This window comes from Mirounga leonina, unplaced genomic scaffold (genome assembly GCF_011800145.1).
Source record: "Mirounga leonina isolate KUSES-001 unplaced genomic scaffold, KU_Mleo_1.0 Mir_82, whole genome shotgun sequence".
Taxonomy (NCBI): domain Eukaryota; kingdom Metazoa; phylum Chordata; class Mammalia; order Carnivora; family Phocidae; genus Mirounga; species Mirounga leonina.
Window position 1 is genome coordinate 38563275 of NW_023270825.1, and position 14851 is coordinate 38578125.

Consider the following 14851-nt stretch of genomic DNA (forward strand, 5'->3'; position numbering starts at 1 on the left):
GACATAAAATAATCAACAGAACCAGACCCAGAGATGTTGGATATCAAAAAGGCACTTTAAAATAACATGATTAATAAGTTAAAAGATCTAGGAAAAAAGGTAGAGAACATATATAAACAGGGAATTTCAGAAAAGAGATGAAAATTATAAAAAGAAGTGATATGGAAATGCTAGATATAAAAATAGCAAATCAGAAACACTTTCTTTGATGAAAAAGAAATCTGTGAAGAAATAATGGTTGAGATATTTACAAAATAAAAACAACAAATTATAGATCCAAGAAGTACAGAGAAACTTGGAAAGCTCAGAGAAACTATATTTTTTTTATACAATGCCAGTTCCTTATAGAAAACATATAGTAAATCTTGTTTTTAATTCAATCTGGCAATCTCTGCTTATTATTTAGAATATTTAGACCTGTGCTACCCAGTATGGGAGCCACTCACCATACATGGTTATTTAAACTAAACTGAATAAAATTTAAAACTGAGTTTTTCAATTGCATTAGACACATTCAAGTGCTCAGCAGAAACATGAAGCTGAGGGCTACTGTGCCAGACAGCATAGACGTAAAATATTTCTATCATTTCAGAAAGTTGTATTGGATGGTGCTGGTTTAGAACATTTATATGCAATGAAATTACAGACAGAGTTAAGACTAAATCTACTACCATTTTGTTTCTTAATTGTTTCATTTCTTTATTTTTGTAACCCTCTCTTCCTGTTCTCCTTTTCATTAAGGAAGTATTTTTTTATGATTTCATTATTTTTCTCTGCTATTGACTGACTGTCCCTTTTTTTTCCACATTTTTAGTAGTTGCTAGAGGGCTTATATTAAATATCTTTAACTTACCACAATCTATTTCCAGACACTACTATACCACTTCATGCATACTGTAAGAACATTACAACAACAGTTATTTCCTCTTCCTATCCTTTGCACTGTTTGTCACACATTTCACTTGTGCATTGTTATTATGCATGCCCACTTCTATAATCTTTCAAATGTAATTTTGATGAAAAAACTATTAGAAAATGCAAAACCCTGTAACAAAGGAATACTATTTTAAATACTTTGTCTTCACTAACACTAAAAGTAAAGATTTTAAGAAAACTTATTTTACAGATCTAGAATTCTGGCTCTTGCTAACCCAATAAGAGATAAGAAACCAACATCTTTATCACTAATAACTTTTTACATCATGAAACCCTATATTGTCTATCTCAAGCTTCAATTTTAGCACTTAGGCAAATTATTTGATAAATTTGTTATCTCAAACTCAAAAGGAGTTTTAGGTTTTGTTTCACATCTCCTTAGCTTCATGTTTGGAAGATGCAGGACCTTAAGAGAATACAGAACTAAAGAAAATAATAAGATCTACTAAATAGCAGCTTAGTAAATTATCTATCATTTTAATAGTCATTTGAACTTAGAGCCTCCAGTTTCATATGTATAATACTATGAGTCATGTTCAAGATTTTGGTTTTGAAGATGCATATAGGTTTTTTGTTGTTTTTTGTTTTGTTATTTTTGTATGTAGGTTTATTATCTATTTTATCTATCTTATTTTTGCTGTTGGGGTCTTCTTTTAAATTACTTTTTAATCACTTGTTTCATTGTACCCATTATTTTCTTTTCACATTATATTCTTTACACTATTTTATTTTGTTAATAAGCAATGGTTTCTAGATCATCTTTTCATTCAAAACTTTAGCTTGAGACACCAGACCAAGAAATGACTTGTCTCATTCAACAAAGTCTGTGCCTGAACTTCTCAAGGACACTATAGATACCCACCTGCTTCCCTGAGACAGACTGTGATCATCTCCATCACCCACAAGAGTCACCATCCCAAGGTTCATTTCCAAAATAGATGCACAGAATATGGCTTTTGAGCCACTGGGCCAGCCCTACATTATACCTTAAATCTAAATAAGCCTTTGTGGCTTATTTCTCATAAATATAGTTACACTGTTATCAGCAGACAATGAGTAAATCTACTCCTTTTCATGGCAAGGTCACAACTCTCATATCTTTACTGGCTTACTAATGACTAAATTAAGCTCCTATTTCTAAAAAATTACACAGTAAGCTGAAAATGAACAGCTACTTCAGTATGGCTGCCAACAACATCATTAAAAAGAACTAATATAATCCAATCTTAATCTCAAAAGACCTAACAAAAACATTCAAAAAAATGTGTACACTTAGTATTAAGCATTCATTTTTCACAAAAGAGTAAAGTTCTAAAATTCAAAATCTAAGAATTTTTTAAAGTGTAAGTTAAAAATAGTACTAACCGATAAGGCCTAAACATCAGTTACTCAATGAGAAGTTCTTAGAGACTTACCCAAGTCTTCCCAGCATCTCAAGCTCAGGAACTTGTGGTCCACATGTCTCTATCTGCAGTGGTTGGTATTCATATAGAGCTTCTTCAAGCTTTTGAATAGGTGCTAATGAAATATGCTGACCCTGTTAGAAAAATGAAGGAAAGCAATACCTTTTAATAATATTTTCATATTACTACTATTTGCAAACTAAATTCCTTCCTCACTTTAAAAATATTACCCTGGGGCACCTGGGTGGCACAGTCAGTTAAGCACCGGACTCTTGGTTCCGGCTCAGGTTGTGATCTCAAGGTCATGGGATTGAGCCCTGAGTCAGGCTCCATGCTCCGTGCGGAGTCTGCTTAGAACTCTTTCCCTCTCCCTCTGCCCTCCCCCCTACTCTAAAATAAATAAATCTTTTTTAAAAATAAGTTAAAAATAAAAATATCCATTGGGGAAGTCTTGCTGGCTTAGCCGGTGGAGCATACAACTATTGATCTCAGGGTACTGAGTTCGAGCCCCACATTGGGTGTAAAGATTACTTAAATGAATAATTTTAAAAGGAAATAAAATTTAAAAATATTATCCATGAAGCCTGCGAATTCATGGGTACAATTCATTATATTACTAAAACCCACATTTTATAATTTATAGTAATTGACACATGATTTAAAAGAAGAAAACTGGGGGGCCTGGGGGACTCAGTTGGTTAAGCGGCTGCCTTCAGCTCAGGTCATGATCTCAGGGTCCTGGGATGGTGCCCTGCATCGGGCTCCCTGCTCAGTGGGGAGTCTGCTTCTCTCTCTCCACCTGCCTCTCCCCAGGCTTGTGTGCTCTCTCCCTCTCACTCACTCTCTCTCTCAAATAAATAAAATCTTAAAAATAAATAAAAATAGAAGAAGAAAACCAAATCCATCATTAAATTCAAATTTAGCCTTAAAGAGTAAAGTTATTCAACATCAATGGTAGAATTCAGCAAATATAAAAGCGTAGTCCATCCTCACATTTTCCTATTTATTATCCAGCTCTGAGAGTTTTGGTAAAATCAGTGTTTTATTGAAAGCTCTAATTAGGGAAGAATACTAATGAAATTATTCTCCACAAAATTTTGCCATATAAACATCTACTCTCTTAAGTCTTTACAATGAAATCAAACTTACTTACCAAATGTGTGTATATGATGTCTACTTACATACACACACAGGGAATTTTGTGCTAAAAACTAAGTTGAATGAAACATCTAGGATTTTTCTGAAAACAAATAATTACTGAATAACCAAAATAAAAGGACTGTATTTGATTACAAGCATACAAAATAAAATACCATTCAGCCATATAACATCATTACACTGAGATTTATCATACATCTGAGCGTAGATTCTAATTTTTAAAAATCCCTATTTTTAATATAGTCCCTGTTTTCAGATTCTAATTCTAGTTCTGTTATTTTTCTTTGTATAGTGCTCATCAAGTTCTTTATTTCCTAACTTTTTAATAAAAACCAGCTCTTATAGTTACTAATTCTACCATTTTCTAGTTTATAGTTTATTTCTGTTGTTACCTCCCTTAGTTTCCTTTACTTTTCCCCTAAATTACTAAGTTGAATATACAGTACATTTTTCTATTTTATTTAAAAAAATAAATAAAAACCATGACTTATAAGTGATAAAGTGCAACTGAGGCAGTGAGGAACAACCACTGACAATGTTTGCATCTGACTTGTGGTTTTTCTCTTCAACAAGTTTTAATCCCATGTAGCATCACCCTAGCTAGTTCACTGTCATGTATTAATAGCTTCTCTGACAATGTCACCTCAAAAGTCCTTCATCAAACACTGACAAAGGACACGAATAGACATTTCTCCAAAGAGACATAAACTGCCATTAAGCACATGAAAAGATGCTCACCAACACTAATCAGTAAGAAAATGCAAATCACCATAAGAGACTCTTAATCTCAGGAAACAAACTGAGGGTTGCTGGAGTGGAGGGGGGTGGGAGGGATAGGGTGGCTGGGTGATGGACATTGGGGAGGGTATGGGCTATGGTAAGCACTGTGAATTGTGTTAAGACTGATGAATCACAGATCTGTACCCCTGAAACAAATAATACATTATATGTTAATTTAAAAAAAAAGAAAATGCAAATCAAAACCACAATGATATACCACTTAACACTCATGACTATTTAGGATGGCTATTATCCAAAACAAATAAACAAAACCACAGAAAATAAGTTTTGGCAAGGATGTATAGAAATTGGAACTCTTGGGGCGCCTGCGTGGCTCAGTCGTTAAGCATCTGCCTTCAGCTCAGGTCATGATCCCAGGGTCCTGGGATCAAGCCCCGCACGAGGCTCCCTACTCTGCGGGAAGCCTGCTTCTCCCTCTCCCACTCCCCTGCTTGTGTTCCCTCTCTTGCTGTGTCTCTATCAAATTTATAAATTGGAACTCTTGTGCATTGCTGGTGGGAATGTAAAATGGCGCAGCCACTATGGAACACAGGAGGGTGATTCCTCAAAATATTAAATATAGAATTACCATATGAACCAACAATTCCATTCCTGGGTATATACATAAAAGTAGTAAAAGCAGGAACTTGGAACATATATTTGTACACCCATGTTCATAGCATCATTACTCACAGTAGCCACAGGAGCAACCCATGTGTCCATGGATGGATGAATGAATAAACCAAATGTGGCATATACACACAATGGAATATTATTTAGCCTTAAAAAGGAAGAAATTTTGACACATGTCAAAATTCACATGGGTGAATCTTAAAAACATGCTAAGTGAAAGAAGCCAGTTATAAAAGGACAAACATATGATTCCAATTACCTGAGATTGCTAGAGTAGTCAAACTCATAGAAACAGAAAGTAGAATGGTGGTTATCAGAAGCTAGGGTGAGGCAAGAAGGAGCTTGGGTGTTAGTATTTAATAGGTACAGAGTTGTAGTTGGAGAAGATTGAAAAAGTCTGGAAATGGATGTGATACAACGTGAATGTACTTGATATCGAGAACCATATACTTGGGGCATCAGGATGGTGGAGTTGGTTAAGTGTCCGACTCTTGGTTTCAGCTCAGGTCATGATCTCATGGTCCTGAGATGGAGCCCTACGTCGGGCTCCAGCTAAGCATGGAGTCTGCTTAAGATTCTCTCTCCCTCTTCCCCTCCTGCTCATGCTGTCTCTTTCTCTCTCTTTCTCAAATAAATCTTAAAAAAAAAAAAAAGAACCATATACTTAAAAAAGAATTAATAATGGTAAAGCTTACGTTATTCATATTTTACCACAATTTTAAAAAATGGGTTTTAGATATTCTTATTTACTCATTTACCTGGCTAGAGTAATACACAGGAAAAAAAAAGAAGTAAAATACCTAGAAAACTTTGTTAACATTATTTTAAGCCTTAATCTCCATATGTTTCACAACTTTTCTAAATTAACATCAAACTGTCAAGCTAAATCTTATACTATCTCAGAGAAATCCAATCTCTGAACAATGGATCTGAGTACAGGGAGTTACAGAGGTTAAGAAGAGGACTGCCTAAGTGGGATATTTTGAGTGACATTTTGATATTCCTGTTTCGAAGTGTCTTCTTCATAAGCTGCCAAGTACTAAATTCTCCTGCCATGATACAAAAAGTACAGTATTAATGTCACATTGTTAGGTTGGGGGGGGGAGAAATGAAAAAGAAAAATTGTAAGAATTAAAGAAGGAAACTTTATAGTCCTACTAACATAGTAATGCAGATTATTACTCCATTTTCATTTTATAAATCATGCAAGGTCCAGAAAAGATGATACAGAATGGCTATTTTCAAGAGCTAGAATACTTTCCAGGGAAAATAATGTTCAAAAAAGACAGGCTCTCTTAAGTCATTACAGTGGGAAACATACTAAAAGTGATCATTCACTAAACACCAACTATAAAGCCCAAGTTACTAAAGTTATGAAATCATATAATCCAAAATCTTTTCTGCAAGTTTGTGGGCACATAAAACATCACCTAGTATAATCACAGTTAACATTATTTACTCAGTGCCAGGCACTGGTCTAAGGATTTTTTTTTTTTTTTTTAAGATTTTATTTATTTATTTGACAGAGACAGAGACAGCGAGAGCAGGAACACAAGCAGGGGGAGTGGGAGAGGGAGAAGCAGGCTTCCTGCTGAGCCGGGAGTCCGATGTGGGACTCGATCCCAGGACCCCGGGATCATGACCTGAGCCGAAGGCAGTCGCTTAACTAACTGAGCCACCCAGGTGCCCCGGTCTAAGGACTTTTTATGCATTATTTCATTAGTATTCACAATAGTTTTATGAGATAAATACTGTTATTCCTACTTTACAGATAGGGAACAGGGGTTTAGATATGTGACTTGGCAAGGTCACTCTGTATTAATGGCAGGTTGAAGATTAGAAGCCAATTCTTTTAGATTCTAAAGCCTGCTTTCTTTTCCCCTAACTTCTTTATTTTATGAATAAAGAAGCATTTAAAATACAAATTTTCCAAAAGTCATGTAGTAGTAAGAGTCAAATCTCCTAATTCCTGTCCAGTATGGGTTCTACCATATACCACTACTTTTTAATATCTTATTTTTAGATAATATAATCATGGTCACTCAATTTAAAAGTTTGATCTTAATAAGTAAATCCTAGATAGTTTAAGATAAATTTTTATACAAATTCTAATAACTTATATTTGGTCAAAACAACACAGGCTCAAAAAGGATTTTTTTTAATTATGGCATTTAGAGAACAGTAAACATCACTCAGTGGTAATTCTGTTTACCATGAGGATGATAAAACAAAGTTCATAAATGATGCACAACTTAGCCTTGTAATGTTCAACTGATCTTTCCCCAAATAAACTTGGTGTGAGATAGATGCCAAATTTCTCAAATCTAAAGCTGGGGAAGAACTTACAGGACAATCATTGACATAATTAAAATTAAATCACCAATATACAAAAATGTCTTAGCAAGTCCTATGAGGAAAGTGATGGGGTTTTTTTTTTAAGATTTATTTATTTGAGAGAGAGAGAGCACATATGCAGGGGGAGGGGCAGAGGGAGAAGCAAACTCCCCACTGAGCAGGGAGCCCTACATGGGGCTCAATCCCAAGACCCTGGGATCATGACCTGAGCTGAAGGCAGACTCCCAATCAACTGAGCCACCCAGGCGCCCCAGTGTTGGTAGTTTTAAGTGACTGGAGGCAAAAAGGTATCTAAAAAGTTTCTGGATGCCATATGGTAACTGAATGTGATATTTCCACCAAGAGAGTAAGTATTATATTATCCAAATTATCAGATTAAGGAAATCAAACAACATAATGCACTAGTGATCTATCACATCTGAATTAATGAACATTTCATCAAAGAAGATACACGAACGGCTAATAAGTACATGAAAAGATGCTCAACATCTTTAAGAAAAATGCAAATTACGACCACAATGAAATACTACTTCACACCCACTAGATTGGATATAATCAAAAGGACAGACAATAAAAAGTTTTACTGAGGGGCGCCTGGGTGGCTCAGTTGGTTAAGCGACTGCCTTTGGCTCAGGTCATGATCCTGGAGTCCCGGGATCGAGTCCCGCATCGGGCTCCCTGCTCGGCAGGGAGTCTGCTTCTCCCTCTGACCCTCCTCCCTCTCATGCTCTCTGTCTCTCATTCTCTCTGTCTCAAATAAAAAAAAAAAAAAAAAAAAAAAGTTTTACTGAGGATGTGGAGAAACTCTAACCTTTATACATTCTGATGAGAGTGTACAATGGTGCCACCACTTTGGAAATCAGTTCAGCAGTTTTTCTTAAGTGTACAAATAATGTACTATAACTTAGTACTTCATAAGTGTCTAACCAAGAGAAATGAAAACCTATGACCACACAAAGACTTGTATGAGATATTCCTAGCAGCACTATCCATAGTAGCCAAGTATCCATAGTAGCCAACCTGCCATTAATACAAGAGTGACAGGAAACAGTCTACATGTCCATCAACTGGCGGATGAATTAGAAAATGAGGTATATGCAACCTCAGTATGAATATTAACTCATTATTTAATATTAATAAAATATGCTGAATACTATTCAGCAACAAAAAGGAATAAAATATTTATATGTGCTGCAACACAGATGAACTTCAAAAACATTATGCTAAGTGAAAGAAACCAGGCAAAGGACTACCTATTATAAGATTCCATTTACATGAAATGTCAACCAAGGTTGGTAAAATTACATGGCTGTAATTTTAAGTATAATTTGAAATATATTCTTTAACTTTCTTACTTAGCAAATCTCAAGTCTACTATAAAAAATAGTTTACTATTTACTAAAACTTAACTGTTAGAGCATCTATACATCATTATTGTTTCTCCTCAAATAAAGGAAAAGCACAGACTACCTTTTGTGCTGACTCTAAACTCAGGATTTAATTCCAAATGAAAAATTATATGATCTAGATTTCTGGAATCCACTCAATAAGAAATGAAATTAACTCTGAAATTTGCTTTAAAAAACCTCTGGTCATTATGTTAAAAGATACACACACACACACACACACTTTTGGAATGCAGAAACCATTTAGAATAACATTACTAAAGAAAATATATTATTTTCTAATAAAAATAACAGCAACAGAAATAGTTCATTAGTAATCATTAGTGCATAGGTTGTTGAAATAAGCAATAATAAAAATACTAAAAATGAAGGAGTGAACTTGTCGTGATGAGCACCAGGTGATACAAGGAATTGTTGAATCACTATAGTGTACACCTAAAATATATTACTGGATGTTAACTAACCGAAATTAAAATAGAAACTTGAAAAAAATATTAAAAATGAAAATATCCTTTCATATAAATCAGTATACAATTTTTTGCTAAGTACCATGTAAGTTCTGAGGCTGTAATTTATAAAGTATTAGCAATTTAGGGTGATAGGTTGAATGATTCTGAAAATCCTTTAACACAATTTTAAGGACTCTCTTAATTTTTCTGTCTTACTTAAATGACTTACTTGCCAAGCTAGTCTCATCTTTAGTATATTTGCTAATAAGCCCTGTAAGTTTGTTAAACTGTGTAGAGTTATCTGTTTAACATCTGTCTCTCCCATTAGACTAAAAGGCCTTATGTTCACTGCCATGTCTACAGCACAGTGCCTGGCAACAAAGAGCTACTCGATGTTTTGTTGAATGAATAATATAAAAGGGCATGTGAATGGTCATATGGTATAGCAATATGAACACTAGGAAAACTCTAAGAGTCAGGTTTCCATATTCAATAAATTTAAGAACACTCTTACTAAGCATAAACAATTGAAATTTTGTTAATCACATGTACTATAAGGGCACATAAGGAATACAACTCCACCTTCTCCACACTTAACTATTGTTTTCTTTCACTTATTCATTACAGAAAGTCTGTGGATGCTTTTTCTCCCTAGGCTGGAAATGTGTCTTTTAGCCACTTAAGAACTCATTTTAACAAAATTTCAGATGATACTGTGGTATTCTGTGGCTATCATCACCTATTCACATAACAAATACTGAATACTGGGGCGCCTGGGTGGCTCAGTCGCTGAGCGTCTGCCTTCGGCTCAAGTCATGATCCCGGGGTCCTGGAATCGAGCCCCGAATCAGGCTCCCTGCTCTGCGGGAAGCCTGCTTCTCCCTCTCCCACTCCCCCTGCTTGTGTTCCCTCTCTTACTGTGTTTCTCTCTGTCAAATAAATAAAATCTTAAAAAAAAAAATACTGAATACTAACTATATGTCCAAAACTAAAAACTCCAGCAGTGATCAAAACAGATACAAGCCTTGCACTCAGGGAGCTTACATTCTAATAACTTTTCTTTTTTTTTTTTTTTAGATTTTATTTATTTATTTGATAGAGAGAGATAGCGAGAGCAGGAACACAAGCAGGGGGAGTGGGAGAGGGAGAAGCAGGCTTCCTGCCAAGCAGGGAACCCGATGTGGGGTTCGATCCCAGGACCCTGGGATCATGACCTGAGCCAAAGACAGACGCTTAACGACTGAGCCACCCAGGCGCCCAGCATTCTAATAACTTTTCAATGAGACCGTGCCTTCTACTTTTAAGTCTCTGAATCATCTAAATGCAAAATAAAAACAAAAAACAAAAAACTAAAAAAAAAGAAAACAATGATAGTGGTAGTTGTTTTCATAAACTGAGTCCTCTCACATCTTAAATTTATCAAATCCTACAGAATGTGTCACACTGCCAAAGGGAATTAAAAAACTGAATATTTCAGTGTTCTCGAAACATTAAACCACTATAACCTGGTTACTATTTCCAGAGAAACTATCTATAGGAGACCTTTTAGAAAATCAACTCTTTTTTTCTGAAATACTGTTTCTATGTTGGTTAGTGTCCTATGTGCACATATGTACATATGATTCTATGTGCACATATGTACATATGATTTTCATTTGTGCATATATATGTATGCATCTGTATATGGATATAGATATATTTTTTAATTGTGTGGTATGTGTGTGTGTTCTCACACAATTTTGTAACGGCATAGAGAATACTTATATATCTGGCACTGCCTTCAACCTGCTCATTCTAAATAATATTTTTTTGTTAACTCAGTTGTTTTTAATTTTTTGGGTAGCAAGCACAGCAATTTTTATACTATGCGGTTCTGTATATTCTGAGTGATATCAGCTTGTCATCACTGCAACAGCTGCATGGTAATAACTTTCTGGTAGCACAGAATTTTATGGTAAGTACAATTCATTTTCCCCCATAGAAATGGCTTTCTCTAATTTCTTTCAAAATTTATAGTAAACAACTTTAAGGTCAATGAGAGATAAGACCCTGCATGTTAAGAGGTAACTCTGTAGGGGTACCTGGGTGGCTCAGTCGTTAAACGTCTGCCTTCAGCTCAGGTCATGATCCCAGAGTCCTGGGATCGAGTCCCACATCGGGCTCCCTGCTCAGCGGGAAGCCTGCTTCTCCCTCTCCCGCTCCCCCTCTTGTGTTCCTGCTCTTGCTATCTCTCTCTCTGTCAAATAAATATATAAAATCTTTAAAAAAAAAAAAAAAAGTAAAAAAAAAAAAAAAAGAGGTAACTCTGTATTTATGCTGGCACTGCCTCTAAACTAAAGTGAACTGAGGGAGGGATGCCTGGCTGGCTCAGTTGGTGGAGCGTGTGATTACTGGTCTCAGGGTTATAAGTTTGAGCCCCACATTGGGTGAAGAGATTACTTAAAAATAAAATCTTATTTTTAAAAAATAAAATAAAATGAACTGAGGTGATAAAACTCTCAGCTTCGTTTTCATAATCTAAAATGGGGAGGTGGAGAGTGAATTGGGGGTTGGACTAGATGTTCTTCCAGGTCTAACCTGCTATGATTTCATGACCACTAAGCAAAAATAAGCCACTACCTCATAATGTATCATAAAAATAAAAAGAATTTCCCCCAATTTAAATGATCGAAGAATGAGAATTGAGGAAGTAGAAACACTGAACAAACGTGATTATTATTTTCATCAAATTAGAAGATAAATAGAGAGCTATGGCAGTAGCTTAAAGAAAAAGTAGGGTCCAAGGAAGAGATTTTATTTTGTTTCATTTTTGTGGTCCTAGGTTTTATTTTTCCTTAAGCACTGATAAATTAGGCAGTGTTGAAAAGCATTATTTTTACATTCTTTCTCTGATGCTTGTCTTGCTACTGAACTACAATTTGTTGCCAAGAGGACAGAGCGTCCAGCAAATCATATCTGTTTCTATAAAAAGATCAGAAAAGAAAAACATCAAGGAGACTATTCGGTGAGACAAAACCTGCCTTCTTAAAAGAGTCTACATTAATTTTAAGAAAAACAGCATTTGCCAGAAATTTTTAAAACTTTAGACATATAGCATTTTAGTTAATTTACTTATAGTAATTACAAAAACAGTTTCCAGAAAGAATTCTTATCTTGGCACTTTAGGTGAACTTTTAGTTACCCAATGACAACTTACACATTTCTGAATGTAATAAAATAAGAAAATTGCTTTATATAGTTCTCTACAAATACTGTATTAGCAAAACAAAAAATATCATATGGTAAGATTATTAGTCTTTTGAAGCAGAAATATTTATTAGTGAAAAGGTAGCAGAAAGCTTCTTTATACCATAATAAAGACAAGTAATTCAAGGGATGATATTTTATTTAGAACTAAACTTTCTGTGCCTAGTACAGTGCTTGGTACATATTAGGAATGTTTGCTTCATGAATGAACAAATGTTTTATAATGACCCACAGTATCCCACTTACTCCAATCCCCTACTCCAAAGTTTTCTCCCCAGAAACTATATAACAAATCTGATTCTATTTGAGATCATTGAACTACAGAATGAGCGGTTAGTGTGCCATTCCCATTGCAGAAAATAAGTAAAAACCTAAGCCAAGCTGGAACTGACTTTATCCTTCTTCTGTCCTAAAAGGAAACACCAAATAGTATGAATACCCTAACCATCCCAAACTGCTTTCTTCAAACACACATAACCACTACCACCATCACCAGCACCACCACCACATTCACAAAAACCACTATGCAATTAGATCTACATTCTTTTTTTCCCAAGATTTTTTTTATGCAATTGCCACACCCAACGTGGGACTCGAACCCACAACCCCCAGATCAAAAGTCACATGCTCCACAAACTGAGCCAGCCAGGTGTCCCTAGCTCTACATTCTAAATGCATAATAGAATAGAATGTTTAGGATTCTCTGATTCCCTTTTCACTTGCAGTTTTGCCTAAACTGTCTTTTACTTTAGTAAAAGTCATGCATATATAGAATGTGATTATTAAAGTGGGGTTCCATGCAAAGGACACAAAATATTTATTGAACATCTACTATGCCATGCACTGTACTAGGCACTACACATACATTTGAAATAATAATTATTTTGCCTATTTTAGAGGAAAAGAAACCTACCCATATTTTAAAGCCTCTACTGCCAGAATCCACCAAGCACTCTTCTATTACAGGACTAGAGTATGAAAATTCAGTTATTTGTCCAAACACTTAGTGGATGTTAGGCACTGTGAAGGTATGACAGAAAGGATACACCACCAGAACTGATTCTACTGTCAAGTATTTAACAATGTATCTTTATATTTATGAAACATAAAAAACTCTCTCTGTCTCAAATAAATGAATAAAATCTTTAAAAAATATATATTAGTATATAGGTAGTTTTTAAATGAAAGTTACCCTAGTTCAATAAAACATATAACTTTACTTTCAGAAAATATTCACATTCAACTTTTCCATAATACATTGAGAATGATGCAAATTTCACCTGTACTGAGATATGTGCTTCATCCTTTCTATTTTTTTCTTAATCCTTTTTAAATACTCTCTTAGTAGTACAGTCTCCTTTTCAAACAAGCAAAAATACTACCTTCCTCAAACAATAATACAAATTGGTGCCTTGTTTATAAATCCATGTAATTAGAATGTAATTTGAAATATGAACCAGAAAGACTATTTCAACTAGAAAGAAGACTTCCTAACAATGCAGAAATAAACTACCTTCCTAGAAAGTTGACTATAATATCCCATCCTTTAAATCATATTTTACTATACTTTAACAGATCATTTTTCATAATTTACAGATATATTTTATATTTATGATATGAATTACAAAAGCAATGCACAGGTATCACAATACTGGTAAATTTTTCATCTGGGAACACTATGTGTTCACTAAACATAAATGATGGTTCCACAAATACAACAGTATACAGACTATCACATAATTTTAGTTTTTAAAATTAAAAAAATTAACTTTATTTTTATAATCTTCATAAATAAATACATAAATACCTACATAAATAAATAAAAATAGAGAGGTACATTTAGCAAAACAGTGCCCCAGAGGACAAAGAAAGTAATTAGTATGGGAGGCTTTAATGAACACAGCTTTGAAGCCCTTCTGGAAATTACAGGCTTGATGAAAGCACTAACATTCTACCAGTTGCTGAGACAGGTGCTACTGCCAATCAGCTGCATTTGCTGAAGCATATTCTAACAGATTACTAATTAATCTCTATACTGAAAACAATGGCTGCCTGCCATTTTCATCACCATTAAAAAGAAAAAAGAAAAAAGAAAAAGTAAAAGAAACAGTCACTCTACGACCAGATATAACTCCAGGTAAAACATAACTCTAGGTAAGCTTTGCATCTACTTAATTACTTAGTTCTATCATTTTCTGGTGTTCATTATACTAAACTCAAAACTTGCATTGGCTGGAGTCATGGGTCTTATAGTCTCCACCTGCTATTTCTGAGTTATTTCTACTTAACACAAAGGTATGAAAGTACATATCTGAAGGAAAAGACTCATGTAAGATAGCATTTTCTTTGTTGTTAAAGTCTTTCAATAATAACCTCAGGAGCAATATGACCCCTGGAGGCCTTCTCCTTTAGATCACATCTGCGTTTTCATTAGAATTTACCCACACTCCTTTGGGCCCACCCCCCAACACACACACACACACAT

General features: G+C 34.7%; 1 protein-coding gene across 3 annotated transcripts in view; it reads right to left on the reverse strand.

Annotated features, from left to right (window-relative positions):
- The window catches only part of MNAT1 (MNAT1 component of CDK activating kinase), a 201635-nt gene that overhangs the window by 73139 nt on the left and 113645 nt on the right, over positions 1–14851 (reverse strand). For all 3 annotated transcript variants that reach the window (XM_034993191.1, XM_034993192.1, XM_034993193.1), the window contains one exon: positions 2352–2473. In XM_034993191.1, coding sequence (XP_034849082.1) covers positions 2352–2473 — 122 coding nt within the window. The remainder of the gene's footprint in view (positions 1–2351; positions 2474–14851) is intronic.